A 16,095-nucleotide genomic window follows, 5' to 3' on the forward strand; every position below is an offset into this window, starting at 1 on the left:
TAATAATAAAGCTGACTTAAGTGAGAAAAAACAATGACGTATGTCCTACCAACGACTATAATAGTAAAACGTAAGCTAAACAGCCATAGAAATCGTTTAAAGGTCTTTGAATAAAGAAAAATTGCTTCAGCAGCAGCCCAGAAGCGAATCCACGCACCCACGTCTCAGCAGTTCCAAGTGGAGCTCTTGCAAACGGATTTAGAAGCATGTTACTGGATTAAAAAGACATTTCCTGTATCTGACGAGCTTCTGAAACAAGGATACTTGATGTTGATATTTTATAGGTATTTTTATCTCACGTTGTTATTTCATTGAAATAAGCTTTTTATTTGTCTACAAAAAATCAATTATTAACGAAACGTAAAAATCTTGCTTGCCCGATCTTTATGAATCTTCTTGTTGAGTTTTCTGGGCAAAAGATCATCAGGTGCTAAGTTTTCAGTATCTGATTTACAATAAAATCGTAACACAAAATCTTAACCTCAACAAAAGTATTCTGGTCCGATTCTAAATATGAGTGATAACATACAAAACAGACATAACATTACTATGATATGAAAATAAAAGACTATAAGCTACTCAAGCAGTAGCACTTATAAAGTCTACTGCATAATGATCATTCCAATCAGAATACTCGAATTTTGAGTGATGTGCTTAACATAATAAAAAAGCACATGACTTAGAAGTCTTAGACTCCGGCCAAATTGTACGCTTGAAAATAATAAACGGGCAAAAAATAGGTTTTATATGGGCACCTCCAACTAGTCATGTTGGAAGCCTAAAGGTTCGTCGCAGTGTGACCACTCGTTCTTGTGCGATATGTCGTTGTTTCTGGGACGCTGGGTGTCTTTGTATGTACCTGAGGGCGCTCTCGACCACGCAGTCTTCCGCAACTCAGCTCGACAGAGCAGCTAATGAAGGGACTCAGTTCTATAAACTCGTGCGAAAGCACAAAACTAGGAGAAATGAGGCTACAGTGCCAAATCATAACGGAAGGGAGTCTGCGTGGAAGATTGACAATCCAGAAATGGGTCACCTGCGGCGGAGAGATAGTCCTCTTTCGGGGAAGTGTAATGCGACTTCCTTACCGGTTAAGGAGTGGGCAAAACTATGAAGCTAAACTGAATCGATGAAAGTTGTTCAATCACTAGCAAGAAATTAGTGAAAATTTCTGCATGCTAGAGTTCATGATACGGGCCTGACATCACTGGGAATGGTGTCGCTTGAGACAGCCCTGATATTCAGTACTGGCGCTAAATCTTAGCCAATGATCTAGTCGATCAATTTAAACGGGCATAGTGTCTTGTGACGTCACAGCTACAACATTCACCATTGGCTGAGCTCCCACTTCTCGAGACATGCGCTTTGGAAAACTTCTGGCTGTGTCTGTGCTTCCGAGTTGCGCGGACATGCGCAGTACGCTTCCTACAACGAAGAGAATAAAAGCTCTCGCTCTCTGTCTACTACAGTCAAGTAAAAATGTATCAAGAAATGTAAAAAAAAAAACAAAGCACTTTTGTAATTGGATGCGCCGTTGCAATACCGATCATTAACAGTAAAACTAGCAGTGACTTTTTTAACTTCCCGCTAAGAAAATTGAAAATTTTCTAAAATCGAGAAGTTATTGGTTTCACCCCATTTTGCGAAAATCGAGTTCTCATCAGATCTCGACGTTTTGAGGTCCTAGGAAGCTTCCCTGACCATCCCTGAGATGATGTCACTATGTCTGTGTGGATGTGTGTGTGTGTGTGTGTGTGTGTATATGTATGTATGTATGTATGTAAACCTCTTATAACTTTGAAACGGTTCGAATAAATCAAGCTCACCAAACGGCATTCTAAAGAGTTCCACCAAACTTAGATTTTCTGAAAATTTGGACCAATTTGGACCGGTAGATTTTGAGAAATTTTCAAAAAACTACAAAAAAAATTTTTTTTGAAAGTGGTTTTTTTCAAATAATTCTGAAACGGCTCGACCGATCGATTCCAAAATCTAATCAGCTCTCGACACTCGAAAAACACGTCGATTGCCGCAAACCGGGTCAAAATCGGTCGATTTGTCTTTGAGAAATCGTTGACGAAAGAAATCACAAAAATCGATTTTTTTGAAATAATTCTAAAACGGCTCGACCGATCGATTCTAAAATCTAATCAGCTCTTGACACCAAAAAAAACGTCGTTTGCCGCGAACCGGGTCAAAATCGGTCGATTTGCTTTCGAGAAATCGATGACGAAAGAAATCGCAATAAGCGATTTTCTTTAAATTATTCTAAAATAATCGATCTGATCGATTAGTAGCTTGGGTTTTTTTGATAAGACTTGAAAAACAACATCGATTGCTGCAAACTGAATGAAAATCGATTGATTCATTCATAAGTTATGGCAGTTTCAAAATTCAAAGAATAGTGTTTTATTCAACTTTTATCAAACTTTTGAGCTCGAAGAGCTCAAAAGCACAGATTAACTGTTTTTTTGAGCTCGACGAGCTCAAACAACGTATGATGAGCAAAATTCCGTGTTGAAAATTAGCGGGAAGTTACAGGGATGGCCGTTAGGGTGAACCGTTTTCCACATTTTTTTGCTAAGTATAGCGTGCTCACCTTAAATTGTTTGTCAATAATTATTTACAATTTATAAAATTGAAAGTATATACGTCTTTTAACGAGCGAAAGCTTTTAACACTTAGTTGCCCTTTGCCCTTATGAAACCATTTGTTGCATAAATACAAAAAGACAGATGTGTACAGTATTTCTCTTTACTTATGCCCAGTTGAGCCTGAAAAATGTTCTAAGCAAAACCTCACAGCTTTCCGTTATGATCGTGACTATGACGTCATCACTTTTACGAGTATGGGTTAATTGGTTGGCCTCGGAAATACAGTGCAACATAGATAACCAATACTTCTCTATTTTCTTAACTATCAACATTATTATTGCGGGTGACATATTTTCTTCCTAAAACATAGTTTGATGCCGTACGACTTTATGTCTATCGTACCGTATTTTAGGTATACCTTTGAACCCAATCATTGTTAATGTCCGATAAATTTTATTCCAGCAATCGTTTGTGCAAGACTTGAATTGTATCAGTCATGGTTTGATGCAGAGCTAATTAAATGCATATAAGATGTAAAGCCTAACTAATTTCTGTTGATGTCATTTTCTTCTTATTGGAATGAGCTACCTTCAAACTTAGAGCCAGATAGTAAATGCTACCATCGTATTACATTGCAATCGTAGTTTGCAACATGGCCAATTTGTTCCCGTCACTGATTGGCCCGCAAAAACTGTGTGTCAGGCATGCTATGTGTTATTCTACGAAATTGTTATCGACGGCACAATGAGTCACTGTCACGGAAATAAGAAAAATATTTTAAACTATCGAGGCTATACTCGAAATATTTGGTTGTTTTACAGATTTGCTACTTACCAAGGTTCTACTGCATATCCTAAAAGGCATGCGCCATTTTTACGACTTAGCCCCTAGAGAATATAAATCCGTGATACGCAAGACTTGGTATCAGTATTTCCGCTTATTTATTGAGATAACATCATCTCATATAATGACGTAAGTCCCTACTAGAGATTTTTTTCGTTTACAAAAACTTTTATTGCTGATACTTTGAAAATATCTGTTTTACCATAATACATTTGTTTCAGTTCTGTTCAGAGTTACAAGATGTCACTTTTTACCGTCACCCTGTTCATGTTGTTTGTATTGGCTGAAATCTTATCCGGAAGTGCACACATGACGCCAAGGCAGCGACATACTAGCGACATAAAGGCTCCTGGTTCCTATCGCAGGCTTCAGACGAAAGTGAAACCAGCCGTGACGATTATTCTTACCACCAGTACTACTGCCAAGGTTCCAACAACAACAGAACCAGCCGTGACGATTTTCTCTACTACCAGCACTCCAGCCAAGGTTTCAACGTCAGAGAAACCAGCCATAGGAATTATTCGTTTTACTGATATAACCGCCAGGGCTTTAACAACAAAAGAACCTGCCTTCGGGGTTATTCACTACAGTCAGATCCAGAAGCGACAGTGCCTCAACTTGAATGAAAAGGTATGTCTTACTTTCTCATATTAGAAAATTCAATTGAACACTTCATAAGCAAAGCATTGAGGTTATACTCTACTCTTGACATGACAAAAAAAATATTTTGTCGGGACTTAAATTAACTTTTTTATTACTTATAGTGCACTTATAGAATAATATGAGTGCACACACATCAATAAAAATAATTTATCAGACGAATTTCCTTGTGGCAAGGAAATTCGTTCAAAAAATTATCGAGGCGTTCACTTTTGGATTTTCCAAACTTTTTAAATATTTAATAAGGCAGCCAAATTAAACAAGATTTTTTGTAACCTTACATTTATTTAAGTGATTAAAAAAATCTGAAGAGTATAATGTTATCTCGTAATTACAAGTTTCAATGAAAATTAATTTTTAAGGACGTATAAAATTAAGTTGTGGGTCTTCTGTTTCAAACGCTCTTCCGAATGTTTTAAGTCATCCACTGACTCCCTCATGGATTCTAACTCATCAGAGTCAATTTCTTCATTACTTTGTAGTTTTTTGTAAATCAACCACAGTTTCTTGTGTATTCCAATCAACTTCATTCTGTGTGAAACAACTTTTGCAAGCCATCTTGTCTCTTTTATTTGACGAGTGAGAAAGTTTTCCACTCCGTTACGTAGTAGGGGATCCAGTTCATTTTCCATTTGGACCGCATTTCCCAACTTGATTAAGTAGTTAAATCTTTTGTAGAAAGCATTGAATTCTTCAGTGGAATTTCCCATAATCCTTGCTGATGGATCATTCGGGTCCTGGAACAGTTTGTTTGCATCAACGTTCTGAGAAATGAAAAGCTTGGAAAAAATTTGACGCTGGTCATCGATCAGTCCGATGCCTGGTATAGACAAGCAGACTTGTAGAGGGCAGCAGTCGTTGTTCAATCCCTTGAGGAGATGTCGCTGCCTTTGATTCCCTTCATCGTCAATCAGCGTCGCACCAATTCCTTGAAAGAAACAAACAATAAAATAAATAAATTGCACAAAATAAAATTTGTCTGCTTTTTTTTAGAAGAAATAGATATTTATGTTCTTAGGCTGTGAAGTGGTGGTTTTGTGTGAGCTTAAGGTTTGTGGCGGGAATGTTTGAAAGCGGGCGTATATTTAACGCCCGTTTTCATTCCCGCCACAAACTTTAAAGCGAATATCGAAAAAGAGTCGTTGTTAAAATCACCACAGGCGGCCATATGACATACAAGTTTTTTTTGTTATTATAGCTCCATAAAATTAACTTTTGAAGGATAAGAGGTAAATAATAAAATGTTTAGGTCTTCTTCGTAATAAACTGACAGCTGAGAAATGAGTAGCGCAACTCAATAGTAACTATTTACTCAAAATCATCGGTCGGTACACTAGAATGTAACTTTTTTTTTTACAACCTTTCTCAATTTTATTCGGGAATACACGAAAAGTCCGTAAAAGAAAGAGGAGAGATAACTTTTACGGCCTAGGCCTCGAAAGTCAGACAGTATAGCAGAATCTCTTGAAAAGGATAACTTTACGCTAGTATAACAAAAATTATAATTATAAACTCGGCACGTTATTAAATATAAAAAGACAGATTTAATGGAACATACTAAGTTTAAAATACAAAAAGTTCTTACCCGTCATGATCGCAAAGAAAGCGCCTAAAGTAATTGTTGCCCTGTAGAACATCTTGATTTCGCTTCTCAGTTGATTATGGAACGACGAGGAATTAGTAAGCGTTTATATACTTAAACAGTATTGACATTGAAAGCTTATCGTCATTCCTGATATTAAAAATTATTAACTACAGGCTCCTATTTATAGTGTCCTCATCGAATTAATTAATTCTCTTGAAAAAGCTTCTAAAACCGCACATAAATCCAATAGCGGCCTAGGTTTAATAAAGAAAACCTCGTTCCACAAACAGACGTTTTATGTGATCTAAAACATATTAAATCAAATTCCATCGTTAATGGGCATCCTAATGGGCTTTATCAAAGAATCCGATCTCATTTAGGTATTCTAAGAAATGTCTTTGTTTGTTGCAGTGCGTTGATTCGAACCTGTTTTGCTGCAAGACGCAAAAGCTGGATAATGGAGAAATCACTGATATCGGCGGGTTTTGTTATATATTCGGTGGACAATGCGAATCGCGAGTCAATTTTCCTAATTATGATTCTTATGTTACAATCGCTAAGAAGCTACACAAATCAACTTGGGAACGGCTGAATTCATAAATAAGCTTACTATTGCTTTTGTTGTAAAATCTAGCGACAGAAGCTTACAGTGGTTGCTTTTGATAATTAAAAACTTACTCTTTATTGTGATACATACTGATGAAATAAAAAACTTCAAAACTAAGCTGTTATTATCATTTACAGTTCTTTCTAACGCTATAAATTACTGACACTGATAATAATGAAAATGAAAATGCTAGTATTATCCATCAAGCATCTAATAGTACTTACTTTGTTGTGTCCGTCTATCTGACCTTGATCTAGTGACTAGACAGTAGCAATTTATTATGTAACTAACCAATCGAGATACGTGTTGGAGTAGCTCATTTATTATAGGTTAAATAAAGATTATGATACTATTTCGTGTAATGGTATTATGATTCGCCCTAAAAACGTACAGGGCAAAAGATAGATAAGCTAAAATATAAGAGTGATTGAGAAAGTAGAGAGTAAAGTTAAGCAGAAATCTTTATGTGTAAAAATCCAGGTTCTACGCAGACTAATGTTTTTGACTTGGAATTAATCCAGTTTTGACATTGACTTAAAATTGGGAGTTCAGAGACTTCAAAACAGTTTGCTACTAAAACAATGTCACAACACTAAAATGACTTTGTTTAGTACCACTTTTATTTAAAACATAATATCCTATCCTGAGAAAACAAAATTGTTCATAGATTTTAAGCTAGCTTTTGAAAATTACTGCACACGTTTACTAATTTTTTTATTAAGAGGCTCTGATGTTAACCAGCGTAGACAGAATCCCAATACTGATTTGAAAGTTGGTCGAAGTCGGTGGCATTTAGCTGTTTGGCTAGTCGTTCATATTCCCCGGTGTGAGGGATGCGATGATAGAATTCACAAACTCCACCTCCACATTGAAAGCACGTCATAGGCATTGGCCCCATGAAACCACCGCCATAATGTGGACAGCAGCGATAACGTAACGTCATACTACGTGACTGGAACAACAAGAACACGTTCAACGCACAGTTTTGCCAAAATGTTAAAACATAAATAAGACTTGACTTATGTGCGATCCGACTTCCAAGCAGTTACTGTACGCTCGTATACGGAAAAAAAGTGATACAATTTTTATATCAGGTGATGCTAAACTCGGTTCATTTAGTATAGAAAATATTGTGTTAAGTATAGTATAGTATACAGTGTAATACATTAGATCCAATATTTGTATCTACAGTGATACAAATTTTGCATCATCTTTTTTTTCCGTGTACAATCTCTTTTCTGGTTTTCTTCACTACTGGACTGGCTGATATGATAATCACCGTCATGACGAGGATCAGCAGAGTGGTGGACTTAAACATGCTTCAATATCTATCAGAAAAAAATAGACAAATTATCAGTTGCACTCGAAGTAAAAGTAATCATACACGTAGAATAGGTTATTGTAGTTACCTGCAACAACTGAGCTAGTGTTGTGAACGCGGTAGAGGAGGAGCTGGATAAAAATATCAGCAAGCCTGGTTTATATAGTCTCGCAAAAATGCTTGTTAAAGTTAATGATCCCTTTGGAATAATTAATAGAGGGTGGCGCAAACATAATGTTACCACGTGGTATAGTCGTTATAGCGTAAGGGTTGATTTAGGCTCCGCCTATTCAAGTATTTGGATCATAATAAAAATAACAATGAAACAGAAAGTGACTAAAGCAACATTAGAAAAGGAAAAGTAGCTAGAGAAGACTAACCTTAAGCTTATTTGACCTTATCGATACATAGACTTCCAATAGATATCCTTTAATTCTTCGAAATTGGTGCTGTTTAATTGATGTCGTAACTTAGAGAACAATTTGTAGTTTGGAATAATGTTCGTGTAGATGCACTTTGCGTCTTCGAAAATGGAGCATTCTGCCCTATTCCACATGACTCGATAATCTCGAAAAACTTGGTACGTTGTGCAGTACTTGTCCGTATTGGTATACTGGAATCCAAATAAAGCATACTGTAATTCACTTTTCAATTAGGAAATTACATTAAACTACCCCAAGCTGATGTGAGATTACTGACCGGTTTCAGTAGAATGATGCAATCGCGTTCATTGGAAGACCAACGTGCAAGAGTAGCTGCGCCATAGGCGACCACCATTAGGATAAGCACCCTCTTCATCGGTATCTCAAAATTCTGATTAATAACGACTTGGATGTTTTGGTTGGCAGCTAAATTCTTTTTACAAATTTTGCTGAAGGACTGACGCTTTCAAGTAATAATCCATACTTCTATACTTGACTCGCAGGGTAGTAAAATCAGTGGGCACACCCAGGGTAGTTGTGAGAAATTACTTTAGCATGACTCCACCTGATTTTCAAATTAATTTTATTAATACCCTTCATATAAAAAAATAAAGCTATCATTTGTCATTGAATTGAAACTATGTAGGATTTGTAAAGGTCACTTTTAGCAATTAAAGCACTATTTAATTATGGTTCCGCAGGTATTTTTTCTTTTGGAGTGGTAAGCATTGTTTGCTGACAGCGAGCTTGAAAACTAACATTAATTTGTAAGTTTCGATTTGGTGATAGCTTTTAGTAGATTTACTGAAATTTCATTTAATGGATTCGCTCGAATTATGGCCAAATAAAACAATGGTAGCCCTATCAAAAAAATCCACATGGGAATCCAGACTGGATTCCTACATGGCGTTTTCGGATGGATTCCCATATGGATTCCTATATGGATTCCTATATGGATTCCCATGTGGTTTCCTATATGGATTTCTCAATTAATCCGCTAAAAAAAATTATAAAAAAAATTAAAAATAAAAATAAACTAGTTGCTGCCCATTAATATTTCAATTAAATTAAAGAAAAAAAAAAACAAACTTGCTGCTTCTATTCAATGAAGAAACTGTTGGTGTGTGGTGGACTTGAACCTAGTACTTCGATGTCGACAGTCTTCTACGCTACTCACTGGCCTAAGTCACGTTCTTATTAGACTACAGGTCATTTCACTTATATGAATTCCCATGTGAGAATCCACATAGGAACCCATGTACATACTTTCCTATATGGAATTCTCACATGGGAATCTAGGTATCTAGTTTCCCATGTGGATTCTTGAAAGCGTCCATACTTCCCATGTGGATTTCACATATAGGAATCCACATACTCACACATTCCTATGTGGATTCCCATGGGAATGCATACTTCCTACATGGATTCCCATGGGAATGCATACTTCCCACATGAATTCCCATGGGAATCCATACTTCCCACATGGATTCCTATATGAATCCATACTTCCTATATGGATTTCCCATATGGGAATCCATGTACTCACCGATTCCCGTGTGGATTCCTATATGAATCCAGATGTTCCTATGTGGATTCCCATGGGTTCCTATAGGAATCCATACATTCCCATGTGGGTTCGCATGGATTCCTATATAAATCCATGTGGATTTTTTTGATAGGGAGGGTAAATATAAAAATTCAAATATCAATTGCTATTCTTTAATTTGAGTGGCCCCTTCGCAAATTATCATACTGAAAGTAAACAATCAATCTTAACTTGTCTGTTGATGACTCAGCTTATGTAGTCGATAAAGAAAGTCTTTTATTAACATCTGTAGACAGTACAGTTTCCTATAATTTTCCGCTGAACTGTTATTACCCAAATAACCACATAACCTAGTGTTACGACAAAAGAAACATCAGAGAAAGAAATTAATTTTAAAAAGCGAGTAATTTAATTTAATTAAACGCCTATCACTATTTGGTAGGCAATGAAGTCGTAAACTTTAACCTTGATAAATAACATTGGGCTTTTCCAAGTTACAGAATTCACGAAAAATTTCGTGCGTGAGTTAAACACTAGAAGCTAAAAGAGCTTAAGTGGTAAGTGAATTACTTCTCATTAATGGTGCGGATGGATGTCATTTTCCGCCTGATAAGTAAATTAGGCAGTTACAACTGTCATCCTATAATAATAAACTATACTATTTTACGGGCGCGAGAACTGTATATTAAGTCTGCACAGAATTTCGGGAGTTCATAATTTTAGTAGACCTTGTGAGGAACGAACCACTTGAATTCTTGAATTACAATTAAAAAATTAAAAATGAAGTGCGCTAATGTGTTCGGTATTATAATATTACTGGTAATGATAAAAAGTATAAGTTTGTATCCTATGTCGGCTAACTGTCTGCCATTAGGATATCGTGTGAGTAACTGTTCAATAGCGAGAGAGTGGACTGTAGTTCGAAAAAGGGGGGCGATAGGGAATGAAATTTAGGGGTCGGTTGAGCAAGAAAGTTGTGTTGCGATAAAATTAAATTACTGAGTTGAGCTTGAGTGTAAAAGAACAGTGTAGGGCGAAGTTACCTTCCAGTCCGGGAGTTGTGGAGTGAAATCGTCGGTCGCCGCTGAAGACCGCTGGTGGCGATTCCGGCTGTCCTTTGTCGCAAGCTAGAAGTAAGCTTAGAACCGTTACCTTGAGTCATCCAACTTAGACCTCGGATTTTCCACTTCACGGATGTGCACGGCGTCCTTCGGCTACACAACACTGATACTAAATATGTGCTAATAATGTTACTGGTAGTAGTGCTTTGGGTCAACGCGAAAATAATAACGAGAATAGCGGAACGATGTGATCTAGTGGTAGGTTCGTGACACACTGGCTCTGTCAACTGTATGACAGGGCAACAGTTTATTTTTTGAATATTTGAATGTCAACTGTGACATGGTGTTGCCACAGTGAATACAGAAAGTATATTATTAAGGCGTAACTGAACATTCCGCCCACCAAAATACACTAGTATTTTGACTAAGCGAAAAAGAACAATGAAAGTGGAACGAGTACGATAATATTAAAACTAAACGAGGAATGGACAACACAAATGTAGCGCACTAAAGTGACTACGCAGGTAGTGGACACAGCTTGACCACAGGTCGTTTGTACAACCCTGTGGCAGTGCGCACAGTAACCACACGACAGATCCCGTCGGACCCGGGATGTGTATCGATAATGCGACCCAGTGGCCACTTCATTGGGCTCGTCTGCTCGTTCACAACGAGCACAAGTGCGCCAACTTCGACGTTAGGATGTCTGTCATGCCACTTCATCCGCTGCTGGAGAGTATGCATATACTCCTTCGACCATTTGTTCCAGAAGTCCTGGTGCATCTTCTGAAGCAACTTCCAGCGTTGGAGAGGGCTAACCCGAACGTCTGAGAAGTCTTCCTCAGGCACGACCGATAAGGGTTCCGTGGTGAGGAAATGACCCGGTGTCAAGGCCGACAGGTCGTTGGGATCAGTGCTGAGTGGAGTGAGTGGCCTTGAGTTGAGTAAAGCCTCGACTTGGGCTAAGATCGTCGAAAATTCCTCATATGTTAACCTTTGGTTCCCGACGACACGCGACAAGTGTGTTTTTACAGCCTTGATACCGGCCTCCGCGAGACCTGAAAAGTGAGGGCTGCCTGGCGGATTAAATTCGAATTTAATCTCGCTATGCGTAGCAGCATCTCCTACTAGACGTTGCAAAATGTTGCTCGCACCGACGAAATTCTTCCCCTGGTCGGACACCAATCTATTACACCGACCACGACGTGCGACGAAGCGTCGAAGCGCGGCGAGAAACGCGTCTGAGGACAGTTCAGTGACGAGCTCCGTGTGTATGGCCTTTGTCGAGGTGCAGACGAAGACGCAAATATAACCCTTGTAAGTTTTGTTTCCCCGTCCGCGACCCAGGGCTATGTCGAAAGGTCCTCCGAAGTCGACAGCAGCACTCAAGAACGCCTTGAGCTGAGCCACCCTATAAGATGGCAAATCACCCATGAAGGGCGCTGGAGCACCGAGTGGTCGGACACGGAAGCATTTCATGCATTTCGACGTGACTGCGTAGATAGCTCGCTTCGGGGACAGTATCCAGAAATGCTGCGATAGCAAATTCTGAAGCGTTTGGACGCCTGGATGCATGAAACGCTTATGATACTCGTCAATCAAAAGGGAGGTTAGCCGACTGTCGCGAGGTAGTAAAAGGGGATGTTTAACATCAAACTCGAGAGAGGTTCGCGACAGGCGTCCGCCCACCCTCAAGAGACCCGCGTCATCGAGGAATGGGGACAGTTTTTTGAATGACTTCGGGAGGGAGTTCGAAAGATTGTTCTTCACCTTCTCGATCTCCGAAGCAAAATGGCATTGTTGCACAAAGCCCACGAGAAACATTAGAGCCTGTTTTATTTCCAGGGGTGTTAAAGGGCCATCCAACAGGTTGTTAGACGTCCTTTTATTTCTCACGTTGTGCACGAAACGACGACAATATGCGAGGACACGTTGGAGTGTCCTCAGCGCCGAGAATTTGTTTATTAAGTTGTCAGTCCACGTCTCCTGCACTGAGACGGAGAGGACAATCACCTTGCGCTCTTCGTGTAGGACATCCACGTCGACTGACAACGTTGGTTTAGGCCAGTCAGACTTGTCCAGCACGAGCCAAGATGGACCCTTCCACCAGTTACTATGGTGGACCAGGTCGTCCGGCAAAAGCCCTCGCGACCCACAGTCGGCTGGATTGTCGCCAGTCCTAACGTGTCGCCAACAATCAGGAGGGATAATCTCCTGGATGTGACTTACCCGGTTAGCCACGAAGGTTTTCCACTTGGAGGGGCAAGACTTTATCCAAGTCAACGCAACGCTGGAATCAGACCATGCATAAACCTTATCGATTTTGTGGAGAGGCTCTAGAGCCTCTGCGACCGACGCTACTAAATCTGCAAGCAGAACTGCGGCCAGCAATTCCAAACGTGGTATGGACAACTTACGAAGAGGGGCCACTTTAGATTTACCACAAACCAGCTGGACGTACCGCGTTCCGTTCTCACCCGACGTTCGAATGTAGATCACCGCGCAAAATCCTCGCTCTGAGGCATCGCAGAACCCGTGGACTTCGAGCGAGACAAAATCCTTGACCATTCGGCGCGGGACTGACACGGATCTCAACGAGGGCAGCTGCGCTTTGAACTCTTGCCAGTCGGAGGCAAGGTTCTCTGGCGCGTCGTCATCCCACGAGACACCTGAGACCCAGAGCAACTGCATAAGATATTTCGCGAAGAATGTTACTGGTGATAGGAGGCCTAGAGGGTCAAAGATCCGAGCAATCTCCGAGAGAATGGTACGTTTAGTGCACCGACGATCTTCGACAGCCACCTGAAAGGTAAAGTCGTCCCCTTGAGGTAACCACGAGAGGCCAAGAATTTTTAGGGAAATGTCCCCAATGGAGTTAAACTCCCGAAAGTTCTCAGAATACAGGTCTGAGGTGGGGACACCATCGAAGAACTCCTGTTGGTTCGACGTCCACTTCCGTAAATGGAAACCACCAGAAGCTAATATTGTCGACAACTCTGACCGAAGCCTCCGAGCTTCTTGAACAGAATCAGCTCCAGACACCACATCATCGACATAGATGTCGCGGTCTAGAACTGTTGAACCGGAAGGGTATTCTGCTACCGATTCCTTGGCCAATTGAGCGATTGTTCGGAGAGCTTGGTAAGGAGCGGACGAAACGCCGTATGTAACGGTCAGCAGTCGATAGTCCCGGACAGGCTCATTGACAGACGGACGCCAAAGGATACGCTGATATTCAGCATCTTCCGGGGACACTAAAATCTGCCTATACATTTGCTTGACGTCGGCCGTGAAGACAACACTATGCCAACGAAAACGAAGGAGCAAGTGGAAGATGTTGTTTTGCAGCTTCTGCCCTGGCAGTAGCGCGTCATTTAGCGAGATGCCTCGGCTGTCCTTGGCACTGGCATCAAATACGACCCGAAGAGGAGTGCTGGTCGACGAGGGCCTCAACACTCCATGATGGGGAATGTAGAAGAACTTCCCCACATCCACCTTCGGGGGGTCACATTCCTCAAGGTGGCGACAGCTTTCGTAGTCCTTCATAAAGGCTACATAATTTTTGTAAAAATCGGAGTTACTCAATAACTTCCGCTCTAACGAGGAAAATCTCTTAAGAGCGATGGCCCGAGAGCCCGAGAAAGTGGGTTTGTTGGAAGTGTCAGTAAAAGGTAGAGGAACGACAAATCTACCTTCTTCTGTGCGACGAAAGTTAGCGAGAAAATATTCCTCGCACAACTGATCCTCCTTCGACAAAATGACAGTGTTCGGGGAGCTGACATCTTCCAACTCCCAGAACTTCTTAATAGAGTCGTCAATTGACAACTTGCCCACGACCAGTTGACAGCTGTTGCCACGGAACCGAGACCGACAAATCTCCGTAGCACCGTCACCCGCGTCACCCATCAAAATCCACCCGAAAATGGTGTTTAGGGCAGTCGCCTGGCCAGGGGCCCCACGGATTAAACCGGGGCGCAACGAGGAAGCGAAAATGTTGACATTCAGGAGCAAGTCAACAGGCCCTGGAATGTGCCAATAGGGGTCGGCTAATTCCAAGCCCCTAATATGTTGCCATGAGGAGACATCAATCTGTTCCGTTGGCATTTCTGGACAGATTTTTGGCAACAAATAAGCCTCCAATGACATAGAGATATCAGAACTTCCATGGCTTGGCGAAACGGTACATGACAATGTGCCACCGGGCCTAGCCTCCACTTCACCGATACCAGTCACAGAATGCTTCCCATATTCTGCCCGAAGACCAAGCTTTTGTGCACATGCTTCGCTTAAAAAGTTGCAACCACTGGCACAGTCAAGCAAAGCCCTTACCGCTACTAAGTCACCTTGGGCATTTCTCACCAAAACCTTGGCAGTTGAGAATAAAGAAGAAGCCGCAACATTACTTGCTACCATTGCCAGCGGACTTGATGTGTCTGATGGAGGTGGCGAGTTATTTACACCTACTGCCGGGGAAACAGGCACATTTGCCTTATTAAAATGTAACAGTGTATGATGGGAGAACCGACACTGCTCACACCGCTGTTTTGACTTGCAGGTCTTGACAGAATGAGACCCCGACAAACACAGAATACACAACTTGTTCTCTTTAACACACTTGAATCGAGCAGCGGGGTCATATTTAAGAAAAGTTGGACATGATGTAAGGCTATGAGCCTGCCCACAGATCACACATATTGGAGCGGAGACTACTAAGGCCATTTTTGGCTTACTCGAAGACTTACTACTACTAGGCTGAGGAGTACTAGCAACAAATCCCATTGACCCAGCAGCATCTAGCGCTCGGTGTCGTCTTTCAATAAAATCCTGCAACTTACTATATTCTGGGATATCATCAGAGTCATGCTCCAGCTCAAACTGCTCCTTCGTGTTCCTATCCAACTTCGACCACAGTAATTGTAAAAGTAAGAAATTTTTGTCCGGCAAATCAAAACCCTTCAAAATCGATAAGTTTTCAGTAAAAACCCTATGAACCCGTTGTAAGTCACTAGCCCGAGACGCTTTCACTGGCTCACAATGTATAAGTTTGTCATAGTATGTAGTTGCAATTAATCTAATTTTATTATATTGCTTGTACAGCGCTTCATATGCAACCTTATAATTATCATCGGTCACAGGATAATTCTTTATAAGGTCGTACGCCTCATTCTGCACACTCGATAGCAAATAGTGTAACTTTTCTACAGGGGCAATGTCTGTTCGCTTATCTACTAACGAGTTAAACAATTGTATAAAGGTTACCCAATTTTCAATTTTACCATCGAAAGCTTTAATTTGTAATTTTGGCAACTTTGGCAAGACTGGCTGTGGTGCCCCCGAACCTGCCGAAGCCCCAGCGAAAGATTGCTTTCCATTCTGCAACCGCGATCTCACTGCCCTAACTTTCGAGTCGAACATCGCGGTATGGGAGCAAATCTCGCGGTGCTCGCTTCGCGGAG

The 16,095-nt window shown here is 40.6% G+C and overlaps 1 protein-coding gene across 1 annotated transcript; it reads right to left on the reverse strand.

Moving 5' to 3' along the window:
- Positions 1–11,155: 11,155 nt before the first annotated feature.
- On the reverse strand, positions 11,156–14,743 carry LOC133533323 (uncharacterized). The gene has a single exon (XM_061872289.1). The coding sequence runs from the start codon at positions 14,741–14,743 to the stop codon at positions 11,156–11,158; it is 3,588 nt and encodes a 1,195-aa protein (XP_061728273.1).
- Between the last annotated feature and the right edge of the window lie 1,352 nt (positions 14,744–16,095).

This window comes from Cydia pomonella, unplaced genomic scaffold, assembly GCF_033807575.1.
Source record: "Cydia pomonella isolate Wapato2018A unplaced genomic scaffold, ilCydPomo1 PGA_scaffold_154, whole genome shotgun sequence".
Taxonomy (NCBI): domain Eukaryota; kingdom Metazoa; phylum Arthropoda; class Insecta; order Lepidoptera; family Tortricidae; genus Cydia; species Cydia pomonella.